This window comes from Drosophila suzukii, unplaced genomic scaffold, assembly GCF_043229965.1.
Source record: "Drosophila suzukii unplaced genomic scaffold, CBGP_Dsuzu_IsoJpt1.0 scf_9, whole genome shotgun sequence".
Lineage (NCBI taxonomy): Eukaryota > Metazoa > Arthropoda > Insecta > Diptera > Drosophilidae > Drosophila > Drosophila suzukii.
Window position 1 is genome coordinate 1,586,837 of NW_027255941.1, and position 19,852 is coordinate 1,606,688.

The 19,852-nt window shown below is 43.0% G+C and overlaps 1 protein-coding gene across 1 annotated transcript; it reads left to right on the forward strand.

The window, feature by feature from the left end:
* The first annotated feature begins 17,622 nt into the window (after positions 1-17,622).
* LOC139355108 (uncharacterized) lies at positions 17,623-18,203 on the forward strand. The gene has a single exon (XM_070999434.1). The coding sequence runs from the start codon at positions 17,625-17,627 to the stop codon at positions 18,201-18,203; it is 579 nt and encodes a 192-aa protein (XP_070855535.1). The 5' UTR covers positions 17,623-17,624.
* Positions 18,204-19,852: the final 1,649 nt, after the last annotated feature.

The window sequence follows — 19,852 nt, forward strand, 5'->3', positions numbered from 1 at the left end:
CCGAAATAGTAATAAGAGCCGCTCAAGAATATAATCAGAGCATCCATTCTACAACGAACCAAAAACCTTTTGACGTACTATATAATAAAAGAGAGCACGATAACATTCCTCAAATTTTAAAAAATACACAAGAGAAAATGTTAGAAACACATAATGAAAACAGAAAAGAAAAAGTATATCATGTAGGACAGGTAATTTATGAAAAGAAACACGGGGAAAGAAATAAACTTAAAACTAGATATAAAAAACAAGTAGTTAAAGAAAATTTACCTAACAAAATAATAATCAACAATAGAAATAGAATTATTCACAAAGATAATATAAAATACTAAAAATTTTTATGTTACTTTTTTTTTCCTTTTCCAGAAAATTTTTTATCAGGTGCTCATACTACACCCTATTTTATTAACAGAATCAGAAATAACAGACTATACAAGTCACGAGTATCTTTTATTCAATGACAATAAATACGTATTGACGTACGATTCATACGCAGAATTATTAATTAATTAATAAAATTGGAATCAGATAATATAAAAAGGGATACTAATAAAAGGTCACAATGGGAAATTAAATATGACATAGAAGTAATCGAATTAATTTTATCCCAATTAATATCAACTAGGTCAAAAAGGGGGATAAATGAGATAGGCACTGTGTGGAAATGGTTAGCAGGAACTCTGGATCATGATGATTTTATTAAAATACAGAATAAAATCGATGAATTAATTGAAAATAATAATAAGCAATTTATTATCAATTCCAAACTGTTTAAAGAAATAGAATCTCTTTCTGATGATTTTAAAAATGTTTTTATTGATCAAGATTTACCACTGCGAAAACATCGCTTACGATTATTAACATTTGATCTGCAAAATTTAATTGACACAATCACACTAGCAAAAATTGACGTTTTTAATACCAAAATATTAAACAATGATGACATCATGGAAATATTAAAACATGAACAAAAACCAGTAATTAAAGCTGACTTAATGGACATCTCTGTTTTTAAAATCGCACTGCATAAAGAACTTGTAATAATTTATATAAAATACCCAATAATAAAAAACAGATGCGAAATATATTACGCTAGAGCGATTTCCCAAATCGATGGGAAACTAGTATTAAGCAATCAAGTCGCAAAATGCGCAAATATGTTTTATGAAATGTCTAACTTTAAGAACGAACTTTTTAATAATTATTGCACTTTAAATAATGAAAAAACTTGTTTTACCCGCTTATTAAATGGCGAGAAATCCACTTGTAAAAAAATAAGAGAGAAAAATAAAAAAATAGACATCATACAAGATGGTGCCATTCTTATAAATGGTAACAATATTGTGAACAACTCTCATTTAAACGGTTCATTTTTGATAACATTTAATGGTACAACCGAAATTAATAATATTTCTTATACCAATTTGGAAAACAAAATTCTTTACTACTTAACTACGAACCACTTCAAAAATTATGAAATATCCGATTACATATTATCAAATAACTCAGAACTCTCTTTAGATAATATAAACATTTTAAATCCTTTCATTAAAATTAATAATACCAAAATATCACTTACCTTTATATTATTAATTTTAATCATTATATAAGTTAGCATGGAACCCAAAGGTGTTGCAAGACCGGATGCAATTCTTCAAATCGCCAGTCTCAATGAATGAAATCCGATATCCGAATCGCCGAGTGGTTGGGGAATGCACCGGGCACGAGGCGCTAAGTCAGCGGTCCCACGCTAGGGCCGTTAGCCAAAGCGGCCAAGCAATGCAGCGGGCTATGCAGCGGATGGGAACTACAAGGTCAGCATTCTGCCCATAGCCCCGCCGTCGATTCTCACCGTCGCTGCCGACGTCGGGCCTTCTGCCTGGCTTTCTTATAGAATAGTTAAGTTAGCTTTAAGTAGTTTCTAAACAGAGCTCGACCAGCCCAAACGGGCACTCAATAAATATTAATTACAATTATCCGATCTGCCCAAAAAGGGATTTCAATAAAATACAAATTACAAATATTAAACTGACCTAACTGTCTCGTCTTTACTGGCGCCCAACCGAGTTTACGCGAACCCGTGGAAAAAATAATAAATAGAATCTACAAAACTTGTGCGAGAAGTGAAATTAACAAAAGCTCGACATTTTTTTATGTGAACAAAACATTTATTTAACAAGAAATTCTTTGGACTAACTGCTGGACGCGGCCGTTAAATAAAAAATAAATTTACGAAAAATCTTTAAAAAAAAAAAACTTGTGCAAGAATAATTCATTTTAAAAAATAAAACACATGAAAATCAACGAAAGCTCAACGTTTTTTTGGGTGAAGAAAACGAAATTATTTTAAATCTACAACTCTGGAAAAAGCTGCAGATCGCAGCCCTTGGAAAACAGCCAATCTGTGAAAACCTAAGACCTGTAAACGAAACCTTCTGGAGAGTAGCTGTAGGGGAGGGCCCTCGCTACGTACATCATCTTCAAGACAACTGCACCTGGTGGATGGGCAAATTGTAACCCTATAAACAAAAGTAGAATCTTAAATGGAAATCATGTAAGTGGACTTTTCGTGAAAACCTTTAAAAAAAAAAAACTCAAATTTTTCCTAAGAATAAAATATTACTTTAAAAGCTATTACACTGAGAATAAAACATTTTTCTTTATCAATTAAGCCCAAAAATAAATATGAGAATTATTTACATTCGTCTTATCTGTGAATTGAGAATAAAATTTTAAATCTTTTTGTGTGCAAAAATCTATGTCAAATTCTGAGAAAAAAACAATATTCTCGCAGTGGAGAGATAAGAAATCAGATCCAGATAGTAGCGAGGAAGAGGGATTTGCACAAGACAGAGAAGCTATCGAAAATAACATATTCGTGGATTCAGATGAGGAGTTGTTAAAAGCTTACAAGAAATTTAATATCAACAAAAATAAAGAATCAGAAGAATATAATATGTCGACCGATCAGTGGAAGCAGATGTTCGAGGTGGCAGTTCAGACAGCACTTAACCAACAAGCTCAGGTATTTGAAACAAAAATCAGAGAACTCTCAGAACAAATAAATGGGTTAAGGGTTAGTCTCCCACCGTGGAGGTGTATGAACAAATCTCGATAATAGAAGGAATCAAATGCGATGAACCTTTGGACATCGTAAAATCTTTGCCGGAATTTGACGGTAGGCAAGAGCAGTACATTTCGTGGCGGCAATCCGCCATAGTGGCTTTTGAAGTATTCAAACCATTTGTAGGTAGTTCAAAACATTACCAAGCCGTTGCTATTATAAGGCACAAAATTAGAGGATCGGCAGACGCCGTTTTAGCCTCTTTTAATACTGTTCTAAATTTTATGCGGCTGGGCGACATGCCCTTGGCGAAATATTATGATGAGGTCGAAAAAAAATTAACTCTGTTAACAAACAAAACGCTGATGTCTCATGATACTGCAGCTGCAACTGTCCTGAACGAAAAATACAGGAGCGACGCACTGCATACCTTTATTTCAGGGTTGAAAAACTCTTTAAAAATGGCAGTTTTTCCTGCAAAACCGAAAGACCTGCCCACTGCTCTCGCACTAGCACAAGAGGCACAGTCTAGCCATGAACGCAGCGTATTTGCAGCCACCTTTGCACGACACGCCGATGAAAAATCGGGAAAACCCCCAAATAAAAATACTAACTGGCGGCAAAACCAAAATTTTAAGCCACAAAATTTTAACCATGAAAACGCTAGCTACCGGCAGCGAAATTTTTCGCAAAAAAATCCGGGTCAATCGGTTCCGGAACCAATGGAAGTTGATCCTTCCTCACGGACCCGGCAGACTACAAATTCCTATAAAGGATATAGTACCCCTATGTAACAGACAAAAAGTGAATATCACAACTCAAGAACAAGAATACACCGATGACTACAACAAACATGCTCAAGACAATATAGAAGAATTCGAAGGTGATTTACTCCCAACCGAAGACTGTAATTTTTTTAGAGGGGAGTCCCTGCTCCCGTATGTAACCCGAAGGATAGCAGGGAAAACGATTCGACTTCTAATAGATACAGGTGCGTCGAAAAATTACATAAAACCTTTGCCAGGCCTGGCACACATAAAAAACGTGGAGGAACCTTTTATGGTCTCATCCCTTCATAGCTCCTCTAAAATGGAAAAAAAATGTAAAATAAATCTTTTTAACGAAAATTCGTATTTTTTTATTTTCGAAAACCTTAAGGAATTCGACGGCATAGTTGGTCTAGATCATTTAAAGAAAGTAAACGCTCGAATTGATCTTAGCACTGGCAAGATTGAACATAATTCAGGCTCGGAAGAGAGACAATTTGCTAAATACAAAGATGTCAATTTTATTACTTTAAACGACGACGCCGTACCCATTGCGATAAGAAAGGAATTTAATTTAATGATCACTAAGAGGGCTGGGGCATTCGCTGACCCTAACCAAGCCCTGCCATACAATATAAATACGATTGCGACTATCCGCTCCGACGGGGAGCCGGTATTTTCTAAACTTTACCCTTACCCAATGGGCGTATCTGATTTTGTCAATGAAGAGGTTAAACAACTTCTAACAGACGGTATTATCAGAAAATCACGATCACCCTACAACAATCCTGTATGGGTCGTTGATAAAAAAGGCCATGATGAAAGTGGCAACAAGAAAAAACGTCTCATTATCGATTTTAGGAAACTTAATCAGAAAACGATTGACGATAAATACCCTATTCCAAGTATTTCTACGATATTTGCAAATATGGGAAAGGCCCAGTATTTTACAACATTGGACCTCAAATCGGGTTTCCACCAAATCGAGTTAGCAGAAATAGATAGGGAAAAAACCGCTTTCTCTGTTAACAACGGTAAATATGAGTTCTGTAGACTACCGTTCGGACTCAAGAATGCACCCAGCATTTTTCAAAGGGCAATCGACGATGACCTACGGGAGCAAATATCAAAGACATGCTATGTGTATGTCGATGATGTTATTATCTTCTCTAAAATTAAAGAAGATCATGTTAAGGATATAAACTGGGTATCTCAGGAAAAGTCTAAGTTCTTCAAAAAGAGCGTAGAGTACTTGGGATTTATTGTATCATGCGCAGGACTAACAACGTCCCCTGATAAAATAAAGGCAATCGAAGCCTTCCAACCACCTACGTCACTTTATAGCCTTAGATCATTTTTGGGTCCCTGCAGCTATTATAGGTGTTTTATAAAAAGCTTTGCCACAATCGCAAGACCCCTAACGGAGATCTTAAAAGGCGAAAATGGTAAAGTCAGCGCTAACCAATCAAGAAAAATTAAAATTGAGTTATCACCCAAACAATTAGAGTCATTTGAAAAACTTAAAAAAATTTTAGCATCAGAAGACGTGGTTTTAGCGTACCCCGATTTTAACAAACCTTTTGATCTAACGACGGACGCTTTCGCGCATGGCCTAGGGGCCGTGTTGTCGCAGGAAAATCGCCCAATAACTTGGATCTCTAGAACAATCCGGGACAACGAAATGCATTTCGCTACCAATGAGCGAGAACTTTTAGCCATTGTATGGGCACTTAAAAATTTAAGAAATTATTTGTATGGGGTAAGAAAATTAAACATTTATACTGACCATCAACCTTTGACGTACGCAGTATCCGAAAAAAATACAAATGCCCTAATAAAACGCTTGAAATCTTTTATTGATGAACACAACGCCAATATATTACAAACCAGGCAAACAAAATGTTGTAGCTTATGCCCTCTCTCGCCAGAACGCGAATCCCTTACAGGTTGACCCCGAATCTGATATCGCTACCATCCATAGCGAAGATTCTCTTACATACACCATAGAGTCAGTAGATAAACTTGATAATTGTTTTCGTAGTCAGATAATCATCGAGGAAGCAGACTTCCCATCTAAGAGAACTTTTATTCTATTCAAAGAAAAAACCAGACATATTATTCGAGTATCCGACCGCGAAACTCTTCTAACAACACTACTAGACGTAGTAAAAGCAGATGTCGTCAATGCCATCCATTGCGAACTGCAAATTCTTGCTTTTATTCAGCATAAACTAATCGAGGCATTTCCCTCGACGACATTCAAGCATTGCAAATCGCTAGTAACGGATATTCCTGATCAAACAGAACAAAAAGAAATAGTAACGTTAGAACATAATAGAGCCCATCGAGCGGCTCAAGAAAATGTAAAACAGATTCTGAGGGACTATTTTTTCCCAAAAATGCTTCGGCTAGCAACAGAGGTAACACTAAATTGTAAAGTCTGCTCTATGGCAAAGTGCACCCGTCACCCTACAAGGCAAACAGTTGGCCAAACGCCAATCCCCTGTTATTCAGGAGAAATCCGTCATATAGACATATTTTCAACAGATGGAAAACTCTTCCTCACATGTATTGATAAATTTTCTAAGTTCGCTATTGTACAGCCGATCGCATCAAGAGCTATCGTGGATGTAAAATCCCCCATTTTAAATATTGTAAATTTATTTCCTAACACACAAACAATTTACTGTGACAATGAGAGATCATTAAACTCCGAGACTATTAAATCAATATTATTAAGTAATTTTAACATTAATATTGCGAATGCACCCCCCTTACACAGTACCTCGAACGGACAGGTCGAAAGATTTCACAGCACCCTTGCTGAAATTGCGCGTTGCTTAAAAATTGAAAAACAACTGAACGACACTGCAGAGGTTATCTTACTAGCCACAACTAAATACAATAGAACCATCCATTCAGTGACAAACAAAACGCCTATAGAAATAATACACTCTAGATCTGCAGAATTTGAGACGGAAATTAGCACAAAAATTCAACAGGCCCAGGAGAAAAGCTTGGACCAGATAAACAAAGACAGAATTTATAAAAGTTATCAGGTCGGCGACAAAGTTTTCTTGAAATCAAATAAGCGCCTGGGGAATAAACTGTCTCCCCTATGCTCTGAAGAAATAATTGAGGCAGACCTTGGGACTACAGTTCTTATTAAAGGAAGGGTGGTCCATAAGGACAATTTAAAATAAAGCACAAAAATGATTTTTCTAGAGTTAATTTTAAATTAAGATTTTTTGTTTCCTTCTTTCTTGTTTTAGGTTAATGCTTTGGACTTTTATTCTGACTATGACCTTTTCGAAGGCCACTGCTTTAAAAATAAATGACTATTCACATTCAGACTACATACCGGTGATGGATGGAGACGTCACAATCTGGGACGAATTTGGGTATCTTGGACACTCCACAAATATTACTTCATATGAATTTTACGCACTCAAAACAAAGATACAATCACATGAGACGGGTATTGACCGTGGACGTCGGACGGATAGATTCCTTAGTGGGTACTTTAAGAGTTCATCATAGAAATGCACGGAGCATTAATATGTTAGGATCAGCGTTAAAAGCAATTGCAGGTAACCCAGACTTCGACGACTGGGAACAGGTCAAATTTAAACAGAACCAATTAATTGAATCAGAGAGTAATCAGGTAGAAATAAATTCTAGAGTACAAACACGTTTAAACGAATTAACCAAATCAATAAACGCAATTTACAAATCAGACGAAATGGACAAAAGTCACCTATTTGAAATAATCTTGGCCAAAAATAGAATTATAATAAATGATCTTGAAAACTTAATATTCTCAATAACACTAGCGAGGATTAACTTAATAAATCCTGTAATTCTGGACGAAATTGATATCAAATTAATCACGAAAAGCTCACAAACTTTAGTATTACTGATCTTTTAGAAGTATCCCAGATAAAAGCATTTCAAAATAATGACATAATACACTTCCTCATAAAATACCCCAAACCTAACTTAGTATGTAAGAAAATTTCTATCTATCCAATACAACATAATAATAGGATTCTAGACTTTGGGGAAAAGAACTTGGTCGCTGATTGTGGCAAAAAGTCATTTGCCATCCACCAGTGTGACGCTTCAATTGGAACCACCTTCTGCAGAATATCTGACTCCTCAACATGCGCTCAAGAATTGGTTTCCGGAACTGTCGCCCAGTGCAGCACCATTCCAGGCCACCTCAGTCCAATAACAACAATCGACGACGGCATACTCATCATCATCATACTCATTCGCAGCAGCGAAACTTCAACACGATGGCAGCCCTAAAAACCTTCCTAGGGGCACATATTTGGTAACCTTCGACGACTATGTTACGGTGAACGAGACCCTCTTCCAAAACCACTATGGCTTACTGAAGAAGAAACCTGCAGTATCAATGGTAGCCCATGTAAACATCACGGGCCACAAGGAACAGCTGAGCCTGCCTTTTCTGCACGAACTGAGCCTGAAAAATCTCCAACACATCGAGCGCCTTAAAGAAGAAATTGTAACGAAGCCACTTTTGTCCAGCGGTATTACTTTAGTAAACGTTTCGGTGTGCCTCTTCATCACCTATCAACTCCACCGACGTTGCGTTCGTAACCGCCAAAGTAAATTGACAGCTGTACTAAAATCTACGCTGAAGAAGTCCGAGGACGGCCTTCACTTAAAGGAGGGAGGAGTTAGCATGGAACCCAAAGGTGTTGCAAGACCGGATGCAATTCTTCAAATCGGCAGTCTCAATGAATGAAATCCGATATCCGAGTCGCCGAGTGGTTGGGGAATGCACCGGGCACGAGGCGCTAAGTCAGCGGTCCCACGCTAGGGCCGTTAGCCAAAGCGGCCAAGCAATGCAGCGGGCTATGCAGCGGATGGGAACTACAAGGTCAGCATTCTGCCCATAGCCCCGCCGTCGATTCTCACCGTCGCTGCCGACGTCGGGCATTCTGCCTGGCTTTCTTATAGAATACTTAAGTTAGCTTTAAGTAGTTTCTAAACAGAGCTCGACCAGCCCAAACGGGCACTCAATAAATATTAATTACAATTATCCGATCTGCCCAAAAAGGGATTTCAATAAAATACAAATTACAAATATTAAACTGACCTAACTGTCTCGTCTTTACTTATATTTGATTTTTTTACTTATTATAAAATACAAAAATGTCATATTATTTGTAACCAAAAAACAACAGCCAGAACCAGAAAAATCTATTAACCAAGAAAATTTTTTAACAGAATTAAGAGATCAATTAAATGAATTTCATATTGAATCGGGACGATCCATTTTACAAGGGGGAGAGATATCCAACCCGTGAAACGGTTCCACTTATGGAATTTATAAACAAATTTTTGAACTCAATCTCAGCTATGTTACCCTTGCCTTCAGCGACATTGCCTTTGCCTTTGCTTAAGATTCTGCCTTTGCCTTTGCCATTCACTTCGAGGGCCGCGCTTGACCGTCCTGCTAAGATAAATAAACCAATCGTAAAGTAAACACAAGCTTCCGTTCGAAGCCCAAACTTTTCCGTTCAAAGCCCACAGTATTGCGTTCTAAGTTCAGAACATATTGCGTTCCGATTTTCAATCAAATTGCATCGGTCAGCATAATTTCATTTCACAACGAGATGCGACAGTTTCAGCATAAGCTTTTATTTTAAACAAAAATTAAAGTTCTGGAAGCTTAAGAAAAGGAAAGCTTCTGGCCGAGGTTCATTGGATAATTTTTTAGAATTAAGATTCAGTCCTATTTTATCCGAGACCGCGATCGGTTCACAATTTTCAAAAAGTGTCTTGTATTAATTTGATTTAAGAATAAAGGTTTATCACCCGAGTTTTAAAAATAAATTTTTTTAATTCATCTATTAACGACAAATTTAATTTGCATACGAATATGCGCATCTACATATGTACATATATGTACACACGTGCGGAGTGGTCCATGAAGAACAAGGAGCAATTCCTGAACAATAACGAGGATTAAATTGGTTTTATGTATAACGCTGCGACAATTTCGCTGCAAAACATTTTTCTATTTCCAGGAAGAAGTGCATACATATCAGCAACACACACATATACAAACGCTTCGACAAATTTGCCGCAAATCTCCACGTTGCGATGGGACAGTGTTGCCAGACAGTGCTGCTGCTGAAAGACATTGTTGCTGGACAATATTGAGCGACGTTAATGCTGTTGAAAGTTGCTGGCCGCTGTTGCTAAACATTCCCGTGAAAAGTTGTTGCTGTGGAAATTATTGCTGTGAGTGGTTGCTGTTTGTGTTGCTGAGGAGAGTTGCCAGGTAGTTGTTGCGGTGCTGTTTTGATAGAGAACCATACAATGGATAAAGGGAAAGGAAATATCAAACCGTTTGACGGTGAAAAATATTCAATATGGAAGTTCAGAGTTCGAGCGCTGTTAGAAGAGCACGACCTTTTGAGGGTCATAGATGAAACTCATGCAGAAGTGACCGATGAGATAAAAAAGGCAGAACGAAATGCTAAAAGTTTAATAATTGAATATTTAAATGATGCGTTCTTATCTTACGCGAACAGTGAAAGCACTGCTAAGCTGATTTTTGCAAATTTAGATGCAATTTACAAGAGAAGAAGCTTGGCATCGCAACTATCTCTGCGAAAGAAACATTTAGCCATGAAATTAAAAGGTGACACTTCACTCCTCAATCACTTTAATTTCTTCGATGATCTCATTACTGAACTTATCGCGTCAGGAGCAAAGTTAGATGACATGGATAAAATTTCCCATTTACTCCTAACTCTTCCACCCAGTTATGATGGAAAGTAACTAAGCATTAGCTTTTGTAAAAACAAGACTTCTTGACCAAGAGATTAAGCATAGGAATATAAGTAAGGATACGAGTGTTAAAGTCTTGCAAGCAGTTAATAAAAAGGAGTTAAAAGATGTAAAATTTAAAAATAATCCACTGCAGAAGTTCAAGAAGAATCAGTTTAAGCCAAGTTTCAAACCGAAATCAAAATGTTTTCATTGCGGTAAGCCAAGTCATTTAAAGAAAGATTGTTTCCTTTTGAAAAGGCAGCCAAATCAGAACTTTACTGAAAATAAAAGAAAAGATGGACAGGCTCAGATGGCAACAGCAGCAACAGCCCAAGCAGAGCGTAGTTTTGCCTTCATGTTGAAAAATGCAACTTCCATTTCAAAGTCAAGCGAGGCTGAGTTTATCCTAGACTCAGGAGCATCGGACCACCTTATAAATGACACAGCATTGTTCTCCGAATGTGGCCATCGAGATTGCCAAACGCGGAGAGTTTATCTACGCTACAGCCAAAGGAGTGGTAAATCTTAACAGCTGCGGAAACCAAATCACCTTTCAAAACGTTTTGTATTGGAAGGATATTCCACACAACCTACTATCGGTAAAGAAGATGCAGGATGTTCGTACTCAAAGGTACTCAACATGACCACACCCAACAAATCAAGCAGAAACCAAGTTGGGAACAGTACCAGGCGCTCAGTAGCACTCACTGCAGTTGAGAGTTGCTGATCAGTATATTATATGTCTCACTAACTCACTAACTCACCTTCTCACCGACTCAACGGCACACTGACGCGCCAATGCAGTCAGCACATGTTGCAGTTTTAGCTAAGCCAACTGCACCGTAATCATAATTCCCTGACCTACTTTAGATTATAGCGTATTTCACTAATCATTACACTAAGCTTCCGTGTTCCAAGTAGTATATAAGCAGGTATCAAATGAAGAATAAAACAGTTATCAACGCATCTCATAACTCCGCGGTTCTACTTCCTAACTCTGGGAATAGGGCTCGTAATATACTATCTCAAATAGCAGCTAGCCTACGTTAGCTCAACCTCAGCGCAGTTCCGCATCGCCTGTGGTCCGGCATCGCAGTAACCATCGTTACCATTGCCGCGACGCGATCGTCCTGCCAGCAAAGCGTCCCCGTGCCAGCGACAAGTGCTCATTACCCCCTTGTCCCGCGGTGAGACCCGGAAGTGTCTACTTCGGTTGGGCACAATCAGTGGCGACCCCGACGTGATCCTTTAACAACAAAGGATCACACTCAAGCAACCCTCTTACCACAAAAGGACTCACAGCTTTATTCAGCTTCACAGGATACGCTTCTTCTTCCAGCGTCACAGGAACTTCAGCTTAATCCAGCTTCACAGGATACGCTTTTTCTTCCAGCGTCACAGGAACTTCAGCTTCATCCAGCTTCACAGGATACGCTTCTTCTTCCAGCGTCACAGGAACTTCAGCTTCATCCAGCTTCACAGGATACCCAGCTTCAACCAGCTTCACAGGATACTCAGCTTAATCCAGCTTTCAAGGTCTCACAGCTTCATTCAGCTTCACAGGACACGCTTCTTCTTACAGCGTCACAGGAACTTCAGCTTCATCCAGCTTCACAGGATACCCAGCTTCAACCAGCTTCACAGGATACTCAGCTTAATCCAGCTTTCAAGGTCTCACAGCTTCATTCAGCTTCACAGGATACGCTTCTTCTTCCAGCGTCACAGGAACTTCAGCTTCATCCAGCTTCAAGGATACGCTTCGTCTTCCAGCGTCACAGGAACTTCAGCTTAATCCAGCTTCACAGGATACGCTTCTTCTTCCAGCGTCACAGGAACTTCAGCTTTATCCAGCTTCACAGGATTCGCTTCTTCTTCCAGCGTCACAGGAACTTCAGCTTAATCCAGCTTCACAGGATTCGCTTCTTCTTCCAGCGTCACAGGAACTCAGCTTAATCCAGCTTCACAGGATACGCTTCGTCTTCCAGCGTCACAGGGACTTCAGCTTAATCCAGCTTCACAGGATTCGCTTCTTCTTCCAGCGTCACAGGAACTTCAGCTTCATCCAGCTTCACAGGATACGCTTCTTCTTCCAGCGTCACAGGAACTTCAGCTTCATCCAGCGTCACAGGATACTCAGCTTCATCCAGCTTCACAGGATACTCAGCTTCATCCGGCCTCACAAGATTCTTTGTTTCCAAGACACATAATATGTCTACATCATTCATTGAGGAAACAAGTCACACAAGAAACGATTTACACAATCGATTACTAGACACCCAAAACGAGCTGCAAGGGAAAATCCAACAGCTCATTAAGAATTATGGCAAGGATTCTGCTGACCGACGCCACCGAGACGGCTATTTTTTCCGGTAAGCTAAATCAGTTAAACGATCTCTGGCAGCAGTTTTGCGACCTAGATGAAGAAGTCCAGCAAGCGGCATTACCCACTGGAGTGAGTACTCTTCACGATTAGTAGCACTTAAGGAGCTGGTCGAAAAATATTAGAATATCTTTCTGGACAACATGCCGACCTGAAGCGGGCTTCCGAAGGACCCCAGACGAACTTCGGCCGACATCAAGATCACAACAAGAGATCAAGTCAAAGGAGATTCCGCAATTGACACGGTGATCCAAAACTTGCAGAGAAGATGCAACGAATTGGAGTCATCATTAACACTAGCCTCGAACGCCCCAACCGTCACCCCAGCCCTACAAAGGCACCTGGATCTCCATTAGGCGTTACTGAGCCAGGCCCACGACGAATTGGACAGCACACCTGGGGCCGCAGCCCTGGCAGAAGCAGAGCTAGCTCAATTCCACACATTATGCGAGGAATTCGAACCTGCTTCGAGAAAACGACGCGCCAATGAGCCTAAACTTGGCACTTCAGCCAATTAGCATTCCGGAGTTCAACGGCGAGTATGTAGACTGGCCACGGTTCCATGATCTCTTTGTGGAATTGGTACATAATAAACCATATTCGGCCAGTCAAAAACTACATATTCTACAGAGTTCGCTTAGTGGTGAAGCAAGGAACGTTTTGACAGACAAAGCCTTCTCACAGGGTGGCTATGACGACACCTGGTTGCGTTTGAAGGCCAGGTACCAGAACGGAAAAATACTAGTATTCGCCGCCATAGCAAAAGTGATTGACCATAAGCCTAAAGACGGCTCCTCGCGCCAACTAAGGGCCAAAACCTCGATGTCACCACAAAATCCTGGGATCCAATCCTGTGTTTTATTATCAGAAGAAAACTAGACCAGCAGTCTCTAGCTGCTCTGGAGAATTCAGCGGATGCACCAACGGTAATCCCAACGTTAGGGAGAGTACTGACGTTCATTGAGCGGCGCGCTTGCATGCTGGACCTACAGAAACATTCCGCCATCAGTCAGTTCACAACGAAGAGAGCTGTAAGATTTGTCACCTAGGACCACATCATTTTAGAGCATGTAGCCGTTTCCAGAAAATGGATCCCAAACGCGGCGCCAAGCCACTATTCGAGTAGGAGCATGCACAAATTGTTTGTCTACAGCTCATAAGGTTGAAAACTGTGGATCACCAACCACTTGTCGAGTCTGCCAGCAACGGCATCATTCACTGTTACACCAAAGACCGACTAGCAATCTTGTAGCCGGCGCAGTAACCATTGCAGGCTACGACGACGTAGGAGGATATACTCTGCTCGCGACCGCCAAGGTATCATTACAAGGGCCAAACGGTCAATTACATGTCGCGCTGTAATATATGGTGGATCACAGGTGAATCTTATCTCAAGGAGAATGGCAGATCTGCTATCTCTTAAGGAAAGGTCACCGATTGAAATATCTGGAATCGAAAGAAAAATATCAACAGCAATTAGATTAACACTAAAGCTCTCATCAGTTACATCAGGGTTTGAAACACTAATAGAGGTATTTATTATTCCCACAGTCATTACAGACCAATCGTCAGTACCGATTGATACTGTGACGATCCTGCCCGACGGCTAGACCTTCAAAATATATATATATATGTATATAGTTAACTAAGTTTGCCATTGTTATTATTAGTACGTAAGTGATATGAAATGAAGGATTATGATTTAGTAAGTGGAAAGCGAACATATGGATTTTTGGGGTGCAAAACCAAAATAGGTCAAGTTTGGTTCCGCACCATCCGCCCGAGGTTTCAACCATAGGGAAAAATACTAGAAAATAGAGAAAATACCAAACCGATCTGGCAAAGCAAAGAGAAGAAGGATGAAATGGGCACACGGCGGTTTCCGGGCTCTCGGCTCTGGTACCTCAAGGCGAACGGTCGCGCACGCGGAAAAGAAAAAGAAAGGACACACACGCAGAAAAAAGAAAGCCCGGGCGGTAGGAAGTAAGGTTAGTGAATCAGTGTAATCGGCGCAGTGAAACCCAGGAACAATTAAACACGACAAATATAATTGAGTGAACTAATACGAAAAGAAAAGGCAAGTCGTGTTGATATGCGTATTGGGTTTTGCCCCCCCCCCCCCCCCTCGCACCCCTTTGTTCTTACTACTAACGATCGATGACCCAATTGGAAGCGGTAAATTATTAATGTCAGACATATATATATATCATCCCGATCTTGTGAATTTCATCCTCTAACCTGCCTGCACAGTGAGGCGGAAGACCCCCTCACATTCCCGTATGAAACCCCTCCCCCCCACGAGGTGGTATATCCCTTCGTGTGATATTAACTCCTCACGAGGTGGCAGACCCCTTCATGCCCTACTAACTCCCCACGAGGTGGTATATCCCTTCGTGTCCTATGAACTCCCCACGAGGTGGCAGACCCCTTCGTGTCCTACTAACTAACCCTTTCGTGCCCTACCTATTACAGGATCAGGAAATACGACGAACCAGGAAGAGTCTTGGAGGACTTTCGGCCGGACGAAATCGAAGAAGCAGAGGATGGAGAATCAATGACGGAAGAGGATGACCTAAGACGCGACCAGCTGGAATTCATCACCCGAGAGTTGACGGTCTTCAAGGGGCTTCGAGGTGTATCCCACGTGGCGGAGCATCGGATTATAATGCGAGACGATAAACCCTTGAAACAAAGGTACTACCCAAGGAATCCGGCAATGCAGAGCGTGATTGACGCCCAAGTGGATGAACTACTCCGAGAAGACGCCATCAAACCTTCGCGGAGCCCGCATAGCGCACCCATAGTGTTGGTCAAAAAGAAGACGGGTGAATGGCGCATGTGCGTTGATTATAGGCAATTGAACGCTCACTCAGTGCCCGACGCGTACCCCGTCCCCAAGATCAACCACATCTTGGAAAAACTACGTCAAGCCCGATACATTTCGACGTTGGACTTAAAGCACGGTTATTGGCAAATACCCATGGCCAAGGATAGCCGTCAGTTCACGGCCTTCACCGTTCCGGGCGGAGGCCTATACCAGTGGAAGGTCATGCCCTTCGGGCTTCACTCGGCCAGCGTAACCTTCCAGCGCGCCTTGGATAGCGTGATTGGTGCGGACATGGAGCCGTTCGCCTTCGACTATTTGGACGATATCATCGTTATAGGCGCCACGGAGGAACAACATTTGTCCAATCTGGGAGAAGTCTTCAGTAGGCTACGGAGGGCGAACCTGAAGGTGAACCCGAAGAAATGCGCGTTCTTCAAGCAGAGGCCACGTGATTAGTGCCGAAGGAGTCCAGACTGACCCGGAGAAAATGTCGGCCATTACCCACCTTAAGTCCCCTACATGCCTCAAGGAGCTCCGACAGTGGCTAGGCATGGCCTCTTGGTATCGCCGGTTCGTCCCTAACTTCGCAACCGTGGTACAGCCAATGACGGCCCTGTTGAAGAAAGGCCGGAAGTGGGCATGGGGTCCCGAGCAACAGAACGCGCTAGAAGAGGTAAAAAGAAGGTTAACCACCGCCTCCGTGTTAGGATGTCCTGACTTCGATAAGACGTTTAAGTTGCAAACTGACGCTAGCGACGTGGGGCTAGGAACGGTCTTGTCGCAAGATATCGAGGGCCAGGACAGAGTCATCGCGTACGCCAGCCGTCGACTCACAGCCACGGAGGGCAATTACACGACGACGGAGAAAGAGTGTCTGGCCATCATATGGGCTATCAGAAAAATGCGGTGCTACTTGGAAGGGTATCGGTTCGAGGTGGTTTCCGACCACCTAGCCCTCAAATGGTTGAACTCCATCGAAAATCCCTCCGGTCGGGTAGCAAGATGGGCGCTGGAGTTCGACGTGCGGTACCGTTGAGGCAAATTGAACGTGGTAGCGGACGCGTTATCCCGACAACCATGTGGAGTCTTGCAACAGATGACCGAAGTGGACACACCCTGTAAATGGATCCAAGGTATGCGAGCTAAGATAAAAGAAGACCCCGAGAAGTTCTCAGACTACATGATGGAAAATGGGCAACTATACCGGAATTTGGGACACAGAGCTGATCTCGAGTCCGAGTCCTCCAAGAATGCCACGACGCGCCCACGGCTGGACATCTGGGCGTCCGGAAACCCGTTTCTCGACTATCTCAGAGGTATTTCTGGCCCGGCATGTTTAGAGACGCGAAGCGTTACGTCCAGCGCTGCGAGGCATGCCAGAAGTTCAAAACCGCCCAGACGAAAGCGGCAAGCAAAATGTTAACCCGCATGACAAGCGAACCGTTTGACGTTTTAAGCGCAGACTTTGTCGGCTCACTACCCCGGTCGAAACACGGAAACACCATGCTCCTCGTATTTCATGACGTCTTTTCTAAATGGGTGGAGTTGATCCCGTTACGGAAAGCTACCGCCACCCAAGATCAGAAGGCATTCCGGGAACGGATACTGGGCTGAGTCGGCATCCCTCGGAAGTTCGTCTGCGATAACGGTACTCAATTTACCAGCCGCATCTTGAAGGAGTACTTCCACACGATAGGGGTAGAGATCCAATATACTGCTCCATACTGTCCACAGGAGAACCCTACCGAGAGGACGAATCGGACGGTCAAGACGATGATAGCCCAACTCACCGAGGGAGACCAAAGTTCCTGGGACGAGCTATTACCGGAAATAGCGCTCGCCATCAACGCAAGTGTATCGGACTCTACGGGATACAGTCTCGCCATCCTGACGCAAGGACGCGAGCCCAGACTCCCTACTATTTTATACGACGAGGTCACCCCTGGATCAACGGTGATATCTAAGGACCCCGCAGGAAAAGCGCTCCAACTCAGAGGAAACTTCGGTATTGTCAGATCCAACCTCCAACGTGCTTCCCAAGAGCAAGCCCGCCAATACAACCTTCGACGCCGTGAGTGGAGACCGAATCGCGGTGACAAGGTGTGGCTACGCCAACATCCTCTCTCGAAGGCGGCCGAAGGTTTCGCCGCCAAATTGGCCCCCAAGTATGACGGTCCCTACACCGTAACGAGGTTCATATCCCCTAACCTGGTCGTGTTGCGACGCCCAAGGGAAAGACGTTCACGCTCTGCCAACATAAGTCAGCTGAAACCCTATTACTCTGAGGACTTTGGGAATGCAGCCGCGGAAGAAGACGACGGGATTGCCCCGGGAGGCGGCACGAGAGGTTAAGCAGGGTATAGGTTCGCATGGTAATTTCTAAGTTGAATTGTACTAACACACAATGTTATTGTCTAAGTATTCTAAGTCGAGGTTTCACTGCACCGGTAGGTAGGGAGCTTGAACAATAGGGGTCTTGTATCTATAAGTTTAGTCTCCGCTTTCAGATGGATGAAGTCATCGAGTTGTCGGATAGTTCGGACGATACCGAGGTTTTTCATCACGGTACAGTGGAGGAGAGTCAGAGGCATCGGAAGACGAAGAGGGAGGGGCGCAGAGGACCAATTAATCAACGGCGGCGCCAAGTCTTCCGACGACCAGGAGTCTGGGGCTACGGGTGGACCTCGGATTGCGGGCATGTGGACCCCTAAACCCGGCGAGACACGACGATCCGCTCGACCTTCGACAACGTATACCGTCGAGGATGATCTCAGCAACGCAAGCGACAGCGACGAACGCGACGAGCCTCGAGATTACTCGTGGGGTCGCCGTTCGCAGGGGCCACGGTATTACGCACCGCAAGAAGACGACGAGCAGCCGTGGACCAGGCGACGTTCCTTCCCCAGGCAGAGGACCCGACATCCCCACATCGGCCGCAGTGCTCGCCAAAGAAGACCCGTGCGCAGGAAACCCAGACATCCCCGACTCGCAGGCAATGTTCTCCAAAGCAGACCCGCGTCCAGTCTGTTCAGACGTCCCCAGCTTACCGGCGACGCTCGCCGAGGAAGACTCGCGCCCAGGCGGCTCAGACATCCCCGATTGGACCACAGCGCTCACCACCGAAGCCCGGAGCGCAGTAGGCGAAGCGCTACCACGTGAATTCACGCCCTGGGACTCACCATGTGAAGTATTTTGCGGAGTGTGAGTTGGCAACCGATAGCGAGGATGGGGTGGAGGATCGCCCACTGTTCCGTCGGGTGTTCCAGAACCCGGAGGCAGCAAAGACCGATACGGCAGTCTCGACCTCAATGGACGAGACCGAGGAGGACGACGTAATCCAGGGGACCGGTTGGGTTGGGTCGTTCATGGAGGAGTTGACCTCATCCACATCGACCGTGACGGTACCTCTGGACGAGTTAGCCCCGTTACCAGAAGGCAGGACCGGGACGGGCGAATTGCGACATCTGCCGGCATCGGCCATTAGTCTGATCGCTGAGAGGGCGGCCGGACAAGCCGGACGAGGACACCGTGTTCGCTTCGCCTTTAAAGGGACGGATTGGCACTACGTCGTCATCGTGAAGAGCGACGGACGGCTCATCATCAGCCCCCGGTAGGAAAGGGGTGGTGTGACGATCCTGCCCGACGGCTAGACCGTCACAATATATAGATATAAGTAATAGTTAACTAAGTTCGCCATTGTTAATATTAGTACGTAAGTGATATGAAATGAAGGATTATGATTTAGTAAGTGGAAAGCGAACATATGGATTTTTGGGGTGCAAAACCAAAATAGGTCAAGTTTGGTTCCGCACCATCCGCCCGAGGTGTCAACCATAGGGAAAAATACTATAAAATAGAGAAAATACTAAACCGATCTGGCAAAGCAAAGAGAAGAAGGCTGAAATGGGTACACGGCATCCGGGCTCTCGGCTCTGGTGCCTCAAGGCGAACGGTCGCGCACGCGGAAAAGAAAAAGAAAGGACACACACACAGAAAAAAGA